Source organism: Hipposideros armiger, unplaced genomic scaffold (assembly GCF_001890085.2).
Source record: "Hipposideros armiger isolate ML-2016 unplaced genomic scaffold, ASM189008v1 scaffold_22, whole genome shotgun sequence".
Taxonomy (NCBI): Eukaryota; Metazoa; Chordata; class Mammalia; order Chiroptera; family Hipposideridae; genus Hipposideros; species Hipposideros armiger.
This window is the reverse complement of record NW_017731372.1, coordinates 884031-897702: the sequence shown is the minus strand read 5'-3', so window position 1 is coordinate 897702 and position 13672 is coordinate 884031. Positions and strand designations below refer to the sequence as shown.

Here is a 13672-nt window from a genome sequence, read left to right as displayed (position 1 = left end):
CCACCACCACTACCACCACCACCCCGCGCCAAGCCCAGTGCCGAATTTACAGGCTTTGGGGAGGGAGACTCAGCAACTACCCTGGGAGATTTTGGTTCTCATGTGAAAGGCACTGTTGGCTTGGTTTTCAGGCTGTTGACATGAGTCTGGAATCCCCTGCCTTCCCACACACCCCAGTCAAGTTGGAAATGGGAGCGGGATGATTTTCCCTGGGAAATCCCTCTGAAGCATCATTCATTTATTTGCACTAAGAGAGGCATCCTGGAAGTGCATTCCCACCTTCTCCACTCTGACCACACTGGTTTCCACCGGGCCTTCGCTCCAGAAAGGAGCAGGGACCAGGACCAAGGGGGAGGATGCTTTATTGAAATGGGTGGGGCATGTTTCAGAAACGCCCCCCGCCACCACCTACTGTGTGGCTTCTGCTGGGTGTGCTCTCCCAGCACCTTTTTTAACCCACTCAGAAGTATACTCCAGGGGGCGACGTGGAGTAATTAACCCAGGACAGCGCATCATAGCCTGGAAAAAATAGAAGAGTGTATTTTCCTTCTTTTTTTTTAAAGATTTTATTGGGGAATTGGGGGAGGGGAACAGCGCTGGGGAATCAGGGGAAGGGAACAGACAAGTTGCTGTCCTTTTGTTCTTCAGTCTAGTTGTGGAGGACGTTGCTTCACTAGCCCATGTTGGTATTATCATTGTGCTCTTCCCGGGTAAGGCAGATCGGTTGCCGGCCACCGGACGGCCACTCATAGCGGCTCTTGGCAGTTCACACCGGCTGCCAGCTGCTCACACTGGCTGCTGGCCACTCACGGTAGCTTATGGCAGCCCACTGCAGCAGGGGCTGCAGCCTACGCCGTCGCCAGTGACTCATAGCAGCCCAGCTCCAGGTCGAGCTATTGATCACCATCTTAGCTGTAGAGGGTAGTGTCACTGGCACTCATGTGGAACCCAACAGGGGCCTGCTGCTAAGAGCTGGTGTCCCAAGCCAGCTCTTAACCAACGTGCCACTTGGCCGGACCAGAAGAGTGTATTTTCAACCCCAAAAAGTTTCAAGTCACTACAATGTGAGTCTTAAACATGGTTCTAGAAGAGGTGTCATGTGGCAGAGAGAGCTTTTAAAGCAGACCAGAGTGGGTTCAAATTCACTTCCTAGCTGTGCAACTGGGCCTAGTTACTAAATCTCACAGACTCTCCATCTCCCCATCTGTGAAATGAGCACTGAGGCACATATCTCAGAAGACAGTTGTTATACGGAGTAAATGTAATAATAAACAAAACTCCTAGCATGTGCCTGGTGCATAGTAGGTACCTTAATAAATGTTTCTTCCCCTCCTTATTAATAGTCACACGTTCATCCCTGAATCTCCTCATCTGGAGAAGACACATAAGTGGGCCCAAGTCGCCCAAGTACCTTGAGAAGACAGCACTGTTTGGGGGAGATGGTCAGGATTCTGAACCCTGGTCTCATGATCCTACAGAGGGTCTTACCAGGTAGGCTTGCCAGGGTAAACCAGTGTAAACTGGATCCTGTTGCTAATGGAAACTAAGCCCTCTGTTTAAAACACTCGAATGACTTCTCTTTGCCATTGGAATGAAACCCCATGTTTATCATGATCTGCTCCTTGTCTACTTCTCCCAACTCTCTGAGCTCGAGCTCCACCTGGTTTCTTTGTTTGAATAGTTTTTGCTACCTCAGGGCCCTTGCACTAGCTGTGGCTTCGCTCGGAATGTTCTTCCCCCAGGTAGCCTTATGTCTGGCCCCTTCTTGTTGTTTAGGATTCAGCTTAAAAGTCATTTTGTTTTATATTGAAGGAGTTCAGAACAGGCCTCCCTAAGATGTGCTACCTTGGCATGTGGATTATTTTGAGGTTCAGGCAGTCAAGATCCTGTGAGCTCACGAGAAACTTTTACCTCTCCCTTAAAGAATTTAAACTTGAGGCCTTGCCCGTAATAAGAGTTATCACCAGAAATAAGATTTTATGACCTATCTTTAGGGCAGGGCAGACATCTAATTGCTGAACATCTGCTCTTATCATCCTACGAATGGCCTTCCTCCCCTCTGACGTCCCACGGTTTCTTACCTCATCCCTAGCTCGGAATGTCCGTCTCTGAGCTTTTCATGCATGTGCAGTTCCCACATGCACATATGTAATTAAATTTGGCTATTTTCTTTTGTTAATCTGTCTCATGTAGATTTAATTGTTAGACCAGCCAAAAGAACCTAGAAGGACAAAGGAAAATTCCTTCCTCTCCCACAATATTCAATATTGTACTTAGCTCCACCTGATGTTTTCTTATTTATATGTTTGTTTATGATTTCTCGCTACTAGAAGGTAAGCTCTGTGAGCACACTACACATATTTGTCTTTTTTGGCAACACCAGGATAGTGCCAAATTCGCTATATACACTCAATAAAATTTTGATGTATGATAGAATGACAGGATACCTGGGAACAGCTTGGTGGGAGAGGTTCAGCCCATAAGAGTTTGCCTCCACCATGAGATGTGTCTTTTGGGTAAACTTTTGCCAGTTACCCATTAGACATTAGCCCCTAGAAGATATTAGCCCCTGAATAGTAACCTGCTCTTATCTGTCATAACAATGCAGTTGAGATAATTAATCATTTGTATAATGTCTCCCACTGGTTAGTGATTGATTCAAGAGATGAAGCCATATCTGTCTTGCTCAACCCCCTGCCCCTGGTGCCCAGGAAGGTACCTGGCTGAGACCACAGGGCATCCTCCCACCCAAAGCATCCCTGAAATCCAGCAGGGCAGGTCTTGAACTTCAGCCTCATGGAGAGATGATGGTAACTGCACATTCCTTCCAAGAGATTTTCCACCTGGGCCTCTCCCAAGGCCAACTTGCTTCCTGCCTCAACATGTCTCATGTCCTTCTCTCCGATTCCCTGCATTTGGGGAAGCAGAGACTTCCCCCTCCCACTTCCTGTCCCCATTGCCACCCCTGCCTCCCCTGGGGAGCCTTTAACCAGAAACTGCCAAGATATTCCTGTGAGCTGTGCCTGTGAGCAGGAAGGTGAAGCGAGATGAATGCCACAGACCCCCCGCCTCTGAGACAGGACCCAGGCCAGAGCGGGCCACTGCGTCCTGGGAGGGGAGAAGATGTGCCCAGATCTTGCCCACTGAGCTGTGCTGGTACAAGGTCACATTAGTCACCAACGGGAGAGGGACTCGCCGGTCAGGACAGCGCTGCCGTGTTAGCTATTCACGCACGCACCCCCCCCCCCCACCTCCAAGGCAAGACCTGCGGAGAAGTCTTCATGAAGACGCAAGAGGTGTTGGACCCCTCGTGCTGGAAAAGTGCTCCAGCCCAGGGCCTGGGCATCCCTCTGCCAGCTCCACAGGCAGGGAGAGCCTGAGTGACCCTTGTTTCCTGGGGATAGATGTCTGCCCCAACCATCCCCACTCCCTAGGGCACAGAGAGCATATCCTCAGGTGCTCGTCCCATGAGTATCTCATCTTGACCTCATCTCAAACCAAGCCAGGCTATTAGCTTAGGCAACTGTGATTTAAAGCAACAATTTCCCAAAGATGGGTGCATATCAGAAGGATAAGGAGCTTGTAGGGAAGCTCCGACCCACCATAGACATGTGTGAGGTCTGGGGTATCTGTTTGGTTGGTTTTGTTTTCAAAGCTCCCCAGGTGATTCTGCTGACCAATCAGATAAAGTCTGGGAACTTGCGAAACAAGATCACCCTTGCTTGTCACAGGGACCTGAAAGTCTATCTATAGAGTCACTTCCTTGGGTCTCCCAGAGCTTCCATTAGGCATGATGGGCTTTCCTGCATGTCCTGAGACAGGGAGAGTTTGTCAGCGAATGCCCATCACAACTGCCAGAGGAGATTCTGCAGGAATCCACTTATTCCACAGCACCTATGAGCACCTAGGTTGTGCCAGGTTTTTTCCACCTGGGGACACAGCGATGAACAAAACACAAAAATCCATGCCCTTGTGGAGGTCACCTTCATACATGGTGTTAGATGGAGTTAAGTGCTTAGGACGCATATGAAGCACAGAAGAGGGTAGGAACTGTGAGGGTGTGGGGAAGGCATGGGTCTGTGTGCACAGGGACACAAGTTGAAAGAGCATGGCCAGAGAAGGTCTCACCAAGAAGATGACATTTAAGTGATGGGTTTCGAGCCGAGGAGCAACATAATTTGACTCCTCTTTGAACATTATCAGTCTGGCTGAACAGAGTGAAAAAGGCTCGAGAAAAACAAGGAGGCCAGACCCATCCAAGTGAGAGAGGATGGAGGTGAATTCATTATCTGTTGCTGCAAACTTAATGCTAAAAACCACACAAGTTTATTCCCTGTTACTTCTGGAGGCCAGAAGTCCACAATGGGTTTCACTGGGCCCAAACCAAGCTGCTGGCAAGGCCAGATTCCCTCCAGACGCTCGAGGGGAGAGTGCTGCCCCGCCTTTGCCAGCTTCTAGAGCTGCTTTTGTTGCATTCTTTAGCTCATAGCCTCTTTTTCCATTTTCAAGGCCAACAGTGTAACATCTTCAAGTCTCTCTCTGCTCTGTCTTCATGTCACCTTCTCTCTCCCCTGTTAAACCTCCCTCTTCTAAGGACACTTGTTATTGAATTAGGGCCCACCGAGATTATTGAGGATCATCTCAATCATGTCTGCAAAATCTCTTTTGCCATATAAGGTTACATTCATAGGATCCAAGGATTAGGACCTGGATATCTTTGAGGGCCATTATCTAACTTATCAAACGAGACTGGGACCAGGATAGAAGTGATGATAATAGTGAAAAATGAGCAGATTCTTGGATTTGTTTTGAAGACAGTCAATTGGGTTACCTCATAGATTGAATGTGGGGTGTGAGAGAAAGAGAAGACTCAAGGAACATGCCAAGGCTTTGGCCTGAGTAATTGTAAAAAGAGTTTCCATTTGCTGAAATGAAACACTATAGAAAAAACATTAGGGGGTAGGGGGGTGATTGATGTCAAAGGGTTCAGGGGTTCATGGATATACTAAGTTTGAGATGCCCCATCCAAACGGGCATGTTGAAAAGGCAACTGGATACATGAGTCTGAGCTCAGGAGAGAAGTTTATGCTGGTGGTATCAATTTGGGAGCCTTCAGGGTGTCTTTAAAGCTTTGAAATCAAATGAAATTATTAAGGGTGTAAATATAGATAGAAACAAAAGAGGCCCAAGGACTGAGGCCTGAGGGATTCCAGTGGTTCAAGGTTAAGGAGATGAGGAAGAACCAGCAGAGAGAGGCCAAAAAAGAAAAGCTGGTGAGGTGGGAGGACAACCGGGAAAGGGTGGTGTCCTGGAGGCTGGGTGAAACTAGGAGATGGAATTGGGGGTGGGGGTGGGAAAGACAGCTAAGCCCCCCGAGGAGGTGCGTACCTATGGGACCCAAGGCACACTCCCCCCACTCCAAAACACACGCACACACAGACACCCTCCAGCATGAAAGTTAAACCCACGCCCTAGGACAGCGGTTCTCAACCTTCCTAATGCCGCGACCCCTTAATCCAGTTCCTCATGTTGTGGCGACCCCCAAACCATAAAATTATTTTCGTTGCTACTCTATAACTGTAATTTTGCTAGTTATGAATCGTAATGTAAATATCTTTTTGTTTTCCTGTGGTCTTAGGCGACCCCTGTGAAACGGTCGTTCGACCCCCAAAGGGGTCGCGACCCACAGGTTGCGAACCGCTGCCTTAGGAGAAGAGGTCTACCAGCCTCTGGCCCACACTCCTGCAGCGATGTCTCTTGGATGTGATAAAGCTGTGTCTTACCTTGTAGACCCCATCTCCCTCACCCCATCTGTGATTCTGAGGGGGCAGGCCCGTTACCTGCTTCTGGTGAAGGAAAGCATCTCAAGCAGCAAGGTCTCCATCTGCTTGCCACCCTCCGAGCCGCCTGGCACTGTGACCAATTGGGTGCTCAGATCATTAGTTCCTGAGTGGGAAGACGCAGCGGCACTAATGTCACCCATAGGGCGAGTCCCCCCAGGAGGCCTGACTGCCACTCTGAGCCATTGTTTTCATGCTTTAAACCAGAATGCTCTCTCTAAATAACCCCATTATTTCAGGCATCGTATAGGAAACATCCATCAAGTTCTCAGAATCAAATTGAAGGCAGTTTCTGCATCACAGTGTCTATACCAGATAACCCTCCCCTCCTTCCCCTCCCCTTCCCTCCCCTCCTTCCCCTCCCCTTCCTTTACTTCTCTTTTCCCTTCTCTTTCTCTACCCTACCAATTTCCCTGGAGCTTTAACTCTACTCAGACCCGTGGTTCTCAAGCGTGGTTGCATATTGCAGTCACCTGTGGGGAATAGAAAAAACCTGTGGATGCCTGGGTTCCATTCCCAGAAATGCTGATTTAAGTGATTTTATGTGTGAGCTGGGCTTTGGAATGTAAAAGCTCCTGAGGTGATTCTAATTCACAGCCAAGTGTGAGAACCAGTGTTTTTAGGTGACCTGAGTAGTGAACCCCAGGGCAGTAATCTAAAAGATATGTCAAGAGGAGAGGGATCTGCCTCCACCTCCCTGCCCTGCCTCTCCCTAAATTACTGGTTTATGGGACAAACACTCGGTGCCTGTTTACTGATCTGAGAGCACCGCTGATCGATGCAGCATGTTGTGTGATGCTCTGTATCTCCCACATGACCCAGTCCAAGTGAGGCCCTGCTGCATACCTTTGACTCCCCTCTACAACTTCCCTCCTAGGACATCTTTCAGCCAACTTTTTATTTCAGCAACATCAGAGTTCCAGTTGCAACTCCAGCTCCAGTTGTAAGCAATGGGACAAGTAGGGTAAAGTGGATGGAAACACCCCGGGGCACACACGTGCATACTCACATGCACACATGCACGCACAGGCTCACACCTGCATGCACACAAACAGAATCAGTGAATCAGACTTAGAAGTGGAATTCCACTGGTATAGAAACCCTCTGATAGAGAAGCAGCGTCCACAGCGGCCATAATGTCTGTTTGTGTCACTAATTTGGAGAATTATGAGGAAAAACCTGGGTCCCTTGCTGCCAGAGCTGGTCTTGCTCAAAGAGCTGCACTCTCAGAAGCAGCCTGCCCCACCCTCCCCAATTCCCCCCACCGTCTGGGATCCTTAATTGGCAAGATCTTAACAGTAATATGCTCAGGATAGATCCAAGTCTGTTAAGTGCCATCGCTTTCAGGCTCTTTGAAAATAAAAATTGGCATGAGTTTCCAGAAAGCAGCTTGGTAATATGTCTCAAGAGCTTGAAAGATGTCCAGTTCATATCCTTTCATCTAATTATGTTACTTCCTATCCTAAGGAAATAATCAGAGATGTGGTAGATTTATGCATGAAGCTCTTCAACGAAGTGTTATGTATAACTGCAAAAAATCAGAAGTTCTGTACACTTCCTATATACATATAATACAAGATTGCTTTAATATATTATGCTATAATAGTACAGTCAGACAACGAAATACAGATGATTAAAACGTACTATTTTCAAATAATTTTTAATGATGTGAGAAAATGCTCACAATGTAATGCTAACGTGAAACAAAATGATTCATTTTTCAGTTTAACCCAAGTATGGATATGTACACTTATTTGTAGAGAGGAAAACACTGGACAGAAATATGCTACAGTTATATTAGTGGTTATCTGGATGGCGTGGTTGTCACTGATTTCTTTTTCTGAGTTTCCCAAGCTTGCATTGTGTCTATAATAAAAAAAATATATAACTTATTTATTTTGTTTTAAATGAGAAGGTATCATCTCTCATTGTGGCACCAAGCACCTATCAGAGGCTGATCTCAGAAGTGGCCTCGTAATACTCTTCCTCCTGTCATGTCTCTGCTCATACTGAAACATCCAAGCCCTTCCCACTCTGCTGCGCCTGAGGCCCACGGCAGCTTTGAAATGGATGAGCAGGGGAGCATTCCAGCTCCACTCAGCCATCCAGCTGGGGGCTGGGGTTTGCTCGCTGTGTCTCCCACGAGGCTGTCTGCCAGTGAGGGCTGTGCGTCATTCACGATCCTCTTTAGCACTGTAGGCTCAACAGGAGCCTCAGGAATTAGAGATCTTGCCCAGACATGCAGAAGCATGCTTATCCATTTAGCCGCGAGGTACTTATTAAGTGTCTTTTGTGTGCCAGGCCAGGCAAAGTTCTCACTCATGCCCTTGACACTGTTACGGGTTGTTACTTGAAGGAACTGACTGATGGGGCTGAGAAGGCGGTTCCACGTGGAAGGTAGCTCCACCCTGCTAAACAGTTGCTTGGTAAAGGTTTGGAGTCATGATCTCACAAAAGGTGCCCTCTCTCTCTCTCTCTCTCTCTCTCTCTCTCTCTCTCTCCTTCAGATGGAGGTAATTGTTGGGGACTTTGGGATCGTGGTGGTGCCCCGGGACGCAGCTGACACAGACCGAATCATGAATCACTCCTCAATACTACGCAAATACAGAGTGAGTTCTCCACGTCCCTGCTGGCAGGGCTCTGTGATGTGGCCCTTCTCTGAGAGGCCTAGGGGGCTGGAGGAGTGGGGGCGCAAAAGGAGTTTAGTGTGAGGAGCTGGCAGCCCACCCTCTCTGCTCTCTCCCCAGAACAACATCATGGTGGTGAAGGATGACATCAACCATCCCATGTCTGTTGTCAGCTCAACCAAGAGCAGGTACGTTTGACTCACCATGTGAGTAGAGAATGGGAAGCAGCGAGACCAAGGCTAGAGCAAAACTGTGCAGAAACCAAAGTGAATCACTGGAGTCCTTTCGTACCTGTTGGTGCTTTCCCTCCACAGAACCCCCCACCCCCATGGCTTGTGAGAAGGGCCTCCGAGAAGAGTACTGGCTTCCCTATCAGGTGTCTGTAGGAAGAAAAGGAAGTGGTCCATCCTAAGAACCCCAGTGAGATTCATTTTCATGAGACCATGGGGGTAGAGAAACACAAAGAAGTGAGATGAGAACAGCTAACACATTAAAATGCATACTGTGTGCTTGGGCTATTCAAAGTGCTTTTTATGACTCATTTAATCCTTTTCATAACTGACCTATTACACTCATTTTACAGAAGAGAAAACTGAAGAACAGATGGGCTTAATTTATTTGCCCAAGGTCCCTCAGCTAGGAAGTGGCAGAGCCAGGATGGGGCAAGAAGGCATTTCCTAATAGGGATTTCATTTACTTAGCCTAAGCAAAGGTTGGCGATGGGGTATTGGGTAAACCCTTCCCCTGAAAGAGAGTGGACAGGCCAGTCCTGCTCTGCTTCCGGGACTGATGTCTATCCGATTCCCATCTCTTCACGTCCAGGCTGGCCCTGCAGCACGGGGATGGCCACGTCGTGGACTACCTGTCTCAGCCGGTCATCGACTACATTCTCAAGAGCCAGCTGTACATCAACGCCTCAGGCTAGCAGCCACCCAGCCTCTGCTCCACTCTCCCCTCGTCCTCCGCCAACACACTGGCCCCTCCAGCCTCTATCAGTCCCCCTGTTTCTCTCCCGCCTCTCTGTTCTCCATCTCCTCATCATGACTGTTCTCCCCTTCGCTGACTCAACCCGCCAGAGTGTGGGGGACCTGCAGAGAACCACAGTGTCCCCTATTTCACAGTCATCTTTGGACCAACTTTCCTCTAGGCTCCAGGTTGGGGGTGGGTGAGGGAATAGGGGTGGGAGTTGGGGGAAGTGCAGTCCTTGGACATGTGCTGGTGTCCATCTCCCAGCATGCTCTAGAGAGCGGCTCTGGTGCCCATCCTCCCAGCATGCTCTGGGGAGGCGGCTCTGGCTCTTGCCTTCCCAGCATGCCCTTTACCACAAAGGGCTATTTTCCTTTCTCTTCTTTTCTTTCTCTCTCTTTCATTTTTGTTTTGTTTTTTATTGTTGTTGTTCACTCCTCATAGAACTTGGATGAATCCGTGTCTGTAGCTCTTTGTTTGTAGTCTTGATGCATTCCTGTGGAAATACTTCCCTTTGATAGGATATTGTAGCCAGCACCAGCACTCAGTAAGTGCGTGAGGGCCACACCCAGTAATGAAGGTCAAGCCACCTTCACTTTCCCGACACCCCCCCACCCACCTACCTACTCACTCTCTGCCTCCCCACACAGCGGTAGCACCATTCTGGGGTCAGGAGTGAGGCTTTCAAGTTCTGAAACCTGGGAGGCAAGTCTGGAAATAGTAGGGTTTCTTAGAAGAATCTGAGTCCATTTCCTTAGTTTTGAAAGACCATTTTCCTGAGGCTCTGGGCCTATGCTCACACAGAGTCAGTCCATCCCCGTTTCCTGGTGGCATCTGAACAGTTACTTATTTGGGTTGTGACTGATGGCAGAGTGTAGGTTTCCTGCCAGCCCAGTTACTTCCAAGGGTCCTTTAGATCACCATCCAAGCCACTGGAGGCCACACTTAGCCACATTTCTGCATCTGGGAAAAGTCACACATGCAAGGCCAAATTCTCATAATGCACTCATTTCTGATATAAGACACGCTAGGAATTCACTCACCCCTAGAGACCTTTGCTAATTGCAATTATTTATTGCCTGTTTGTCTGGGAAATGTCTCTGTCATAATGTAAGTCCAGATGACCTAGGAGAAAGCAATTTATTGCCCTGATGGGAACTGATGATTCTCACCCACTCCAACTGTAACATGGGCAGCGCCTGAGCTCAGTTCCTTCTTGAGAAGCAGTGTCTCAGCCTTGTTTCTGGGGTTGGTCCTATCTCCTGCCTAACCCAGCAACCATGGTTATTGTCTGAGGAAATCTGGCCAGAAGGGGAGTGGATTCACAGAACAGACATCAGAGGGGCATCAAGAGCCACTAAATTGTTTCTCTCCTTTTCTCCCTAATTTCCCACCTTCCTCTGCTGTCCCTAAACAGTATTGACAGACTGTGCTAGCTGTTCAGGCCCATGCATGTGCTGCTGGAGAGCCAAAAGGAAATTATTCTCGTGTGCTCTGTATCTCTCATCCAGCCTCTGGCTCTTGGATTTCCGGATGTCTTTGAGGAATGGTCCCTGAGCAGCAGGATAATTTTATCAGAATCTAGTACCAGCTCTGGTCCAGGAGGGGCTGGGTGAGATCTGTCACCAGGAACAGTGGTCTTCTCCACACACTTCACATCTGCAGCATCAGTAGCTTCTAGGGAAAGGAACAGGGTTCAACAGAAGAGCGTGGTAGAGTAGCATCCAGGAGGGTGCGATACCTCTTGGGTTAGAGAAATGATCTCCAGAGGAGGGAAGGAAGATCCTATTCTTGGGTCTCGGTGTTTGACTAAGAATCATGGAATCATAAATGAAAAGAACTTGAGAGATTGATCTAACACTCTCCTTTAAAAAGATGAGGGAGCAGATATCCACTGAATTAAATGGCTGGTCCAAGTTCAGATAGCAAGTATAGACTCTGACCATAGGTCATCACACCACATGGCCGTGCCCCTTTGGTTCCCATGGCACTGACCAGGTAATATGTGGTTTCTATGCTTCTCAGCCTTTACCTGGCATCTTTCTCTTAAATATGTCTGACCCCGGTACTCCCTATTTATGGCTTTGTATGTGCCCATCCTGGGGAGAATGTGATGGTGAGGAAGGCCAAAGCTAAATTTCCCTTAGAAATCAAGAAATCTCAGCAGCTTGGAGGAATTCCCAGAAAGTGTCCCTCTGAATCCAAGAAAGGATTGCTTTGTGGAGGGCTAAGAAAGACCCAGAATGCTGAAGATGTCATTAGTGCTGGAGAGAGAAAGACAGAAGGGCCTTTGTCTGGGCAAAACAGTTGCAAGTCAGCAGGTGAAACAAAGGGAAACAGGGCTGCGTTCCGTGGGGGACGCGACATTCTCAAGCATATGGAGTTCCTGGATGGAGTTTATTATGAGGATCCATATGAGCAGATCCGAGAAAGACAAGGTATCTTTAATCCCTTTGGTCCACTCTGTTACTCTGCTGGACTCTGGTCAAACCCCATCTAGTCCACAACCCATGAGAGAGAGCGGGGATGTCTCCATGTACTCTGTGGGGGCAGGAAGGCCTGTAGAAAGAGGGACAAGATGACCTAAGGATAAGAACAGGGGCAACAGAAGTTGATTTCTAGGAACGAAAAGGGGCAGATCCTCTCTTGGTGGATCACAGGGACCGTGTTACAATCGCTTTTCTTTAATACAAGGAAAAGTGAATCCCCTTTTGGGTAGAATTGTCCATTCCCTGCCCTGCCCCCACTCTTCATTTGTTAGGGGGAGGTCAGAGCCCCTCTCTCAGTGCTAGGCAGAACATTGTGCTGTGATCCAGCCAAGGTCAACATCAGAAAGATGACGCAGTTTGAAGTAGTGCCCCAGATGCCAACAGGCTGACCTCTGGGCCATGACTTTCCTGCTGGGGTCCTGCTCCTTCCCACACAGGCCAGCCCAAGGCTGGCATGGCTCAGAGAGTGTGAGAAAGGCATGGCCTGCAATGATTGTGTCAAGAACGGTCTGGAGCCGCATTTTTTGCCTGTCAATCAAAAGTGTCCCTCCCATTTTTCTGGAAGTAGCTGATGTGAGTAAGAACAGTCAGGAGGGAAACCCTTTGTGTCAAGGACTGCCTCCTCAAGGAATGGCCCTGAGTGAGGGGGGAGAGGGGGCGGTCTGTGCTATTAGCGGGTACCTCATTCTCCAGCCCCCATGCCAACCCCAGGCAGCCTCTGCGTCCTTGCTTTCACTTACCTTGAATGTACATGGAAGCAAGGGAAGGAAGTCTCTTACTGAAGTGCCTGAAACCCAGAGCTAGAGCTTCTAGAGACACTGTTCTTCCTGTCTCAGATTGGCCTACCTTTCCCCAGCGTTATCTAGTCTCATGCCCCCACTTCTCAAAAAGGATAAAAGAACTTGCTGTTCTAATTAAGGAGAAAGCGAGACTCAGTCATCAATCTACAGCAAAAGACAGAGAATTACAGGGAGAAACGACGTGTGTTTTAACAGCCCAAATCTATTCTCCCAAACTACACACACACACACACACACACACTCTCTCTCTCTCTCTCTCTCTCTCTCTCTCTCTCTCTCTCTCTCTCTCTTACACACTTTTGGGGACTAAGAGAAGCATGTTATATTTTATTCATCAAAAGAGTAATGCAAAAGTAAATGAGCAGAATATGAAAAGCTCAGGATCTCTCCCAAGACCACCGCAGGAGGGCTGACGGGAGACGGGAAGGATGGAAATGGACCAATTTTGTAGCTCATCCAATTAGGACACCTTAGAAATAGCATTGTGGTAGCGATGATGAAGATGCTGTCAAATTCATCCAGTCTGCACCTTCCTATAGCTGCTCAGTGAATTCAACTCTTCACCTGGTTTCTTTGTCATGGGAGTTTGGAGTGTCCTATTAGCCCGCTCTGGTTCGTTAGGAATGAGTTACACTCTTTGCCTCCTTCGGTCCCAGAGCCCAGAATTCAGTGTGATCCAGGCTGTCTCAAGGATTGGCATGGGGAGGGGGAAGCTTTCTTTGAATCACTTTTTTGGTTACTGAATCTACCATTTTAAGAGTAAGATTTGCTTTATGGAAACCAACTCAATAAAAACTACATTCAAGTCGCAACACCATTTCACAGTGAAATATTTTGAGTCTTGCTTAGGGTAGTCATGGACAAAAGTTTTATCGATGAAATATTTCAATTATGTTAATAAACAAGACAATGCTACTAGTCTCGTATTTTGGTCTAGAACCTTCTCTGTA

The 13672-nt window shown here is 48.1% G+C and overlaps 1 protein-coding gene across 1 annotated transcript in view; it reads left to right on the top strand.

Annotated features, from left to right (window-relative positions):
* NMNAT2 (nicotinamide nucleotide adenylyltransferase 2) overlaps window positions 1-13648 on the top strand; it is a 122647-nt gene extending 108999 nt beyond the window's left edge. Inside the window, exons 9-11 of the mRNA XM_019635469.1 lie at window positions 8348-8449; window positions 8588-8655; window positions 9290-13648. Coding sequence (XP_019491014.1) covers window positions 8348-8449; window positions 8588-8655; window positions 9290-9392 — 273 coding nt within the window. The 3' untranslated portion in view covers window positions 9393-13648. The remainder of the gene's footprint in view (window positions 1-8347; window positions 8450-8587; window positions 8656-9289) is intronic.
* Window positions 13649-13672: the final 24 nt, after the last annotated feature.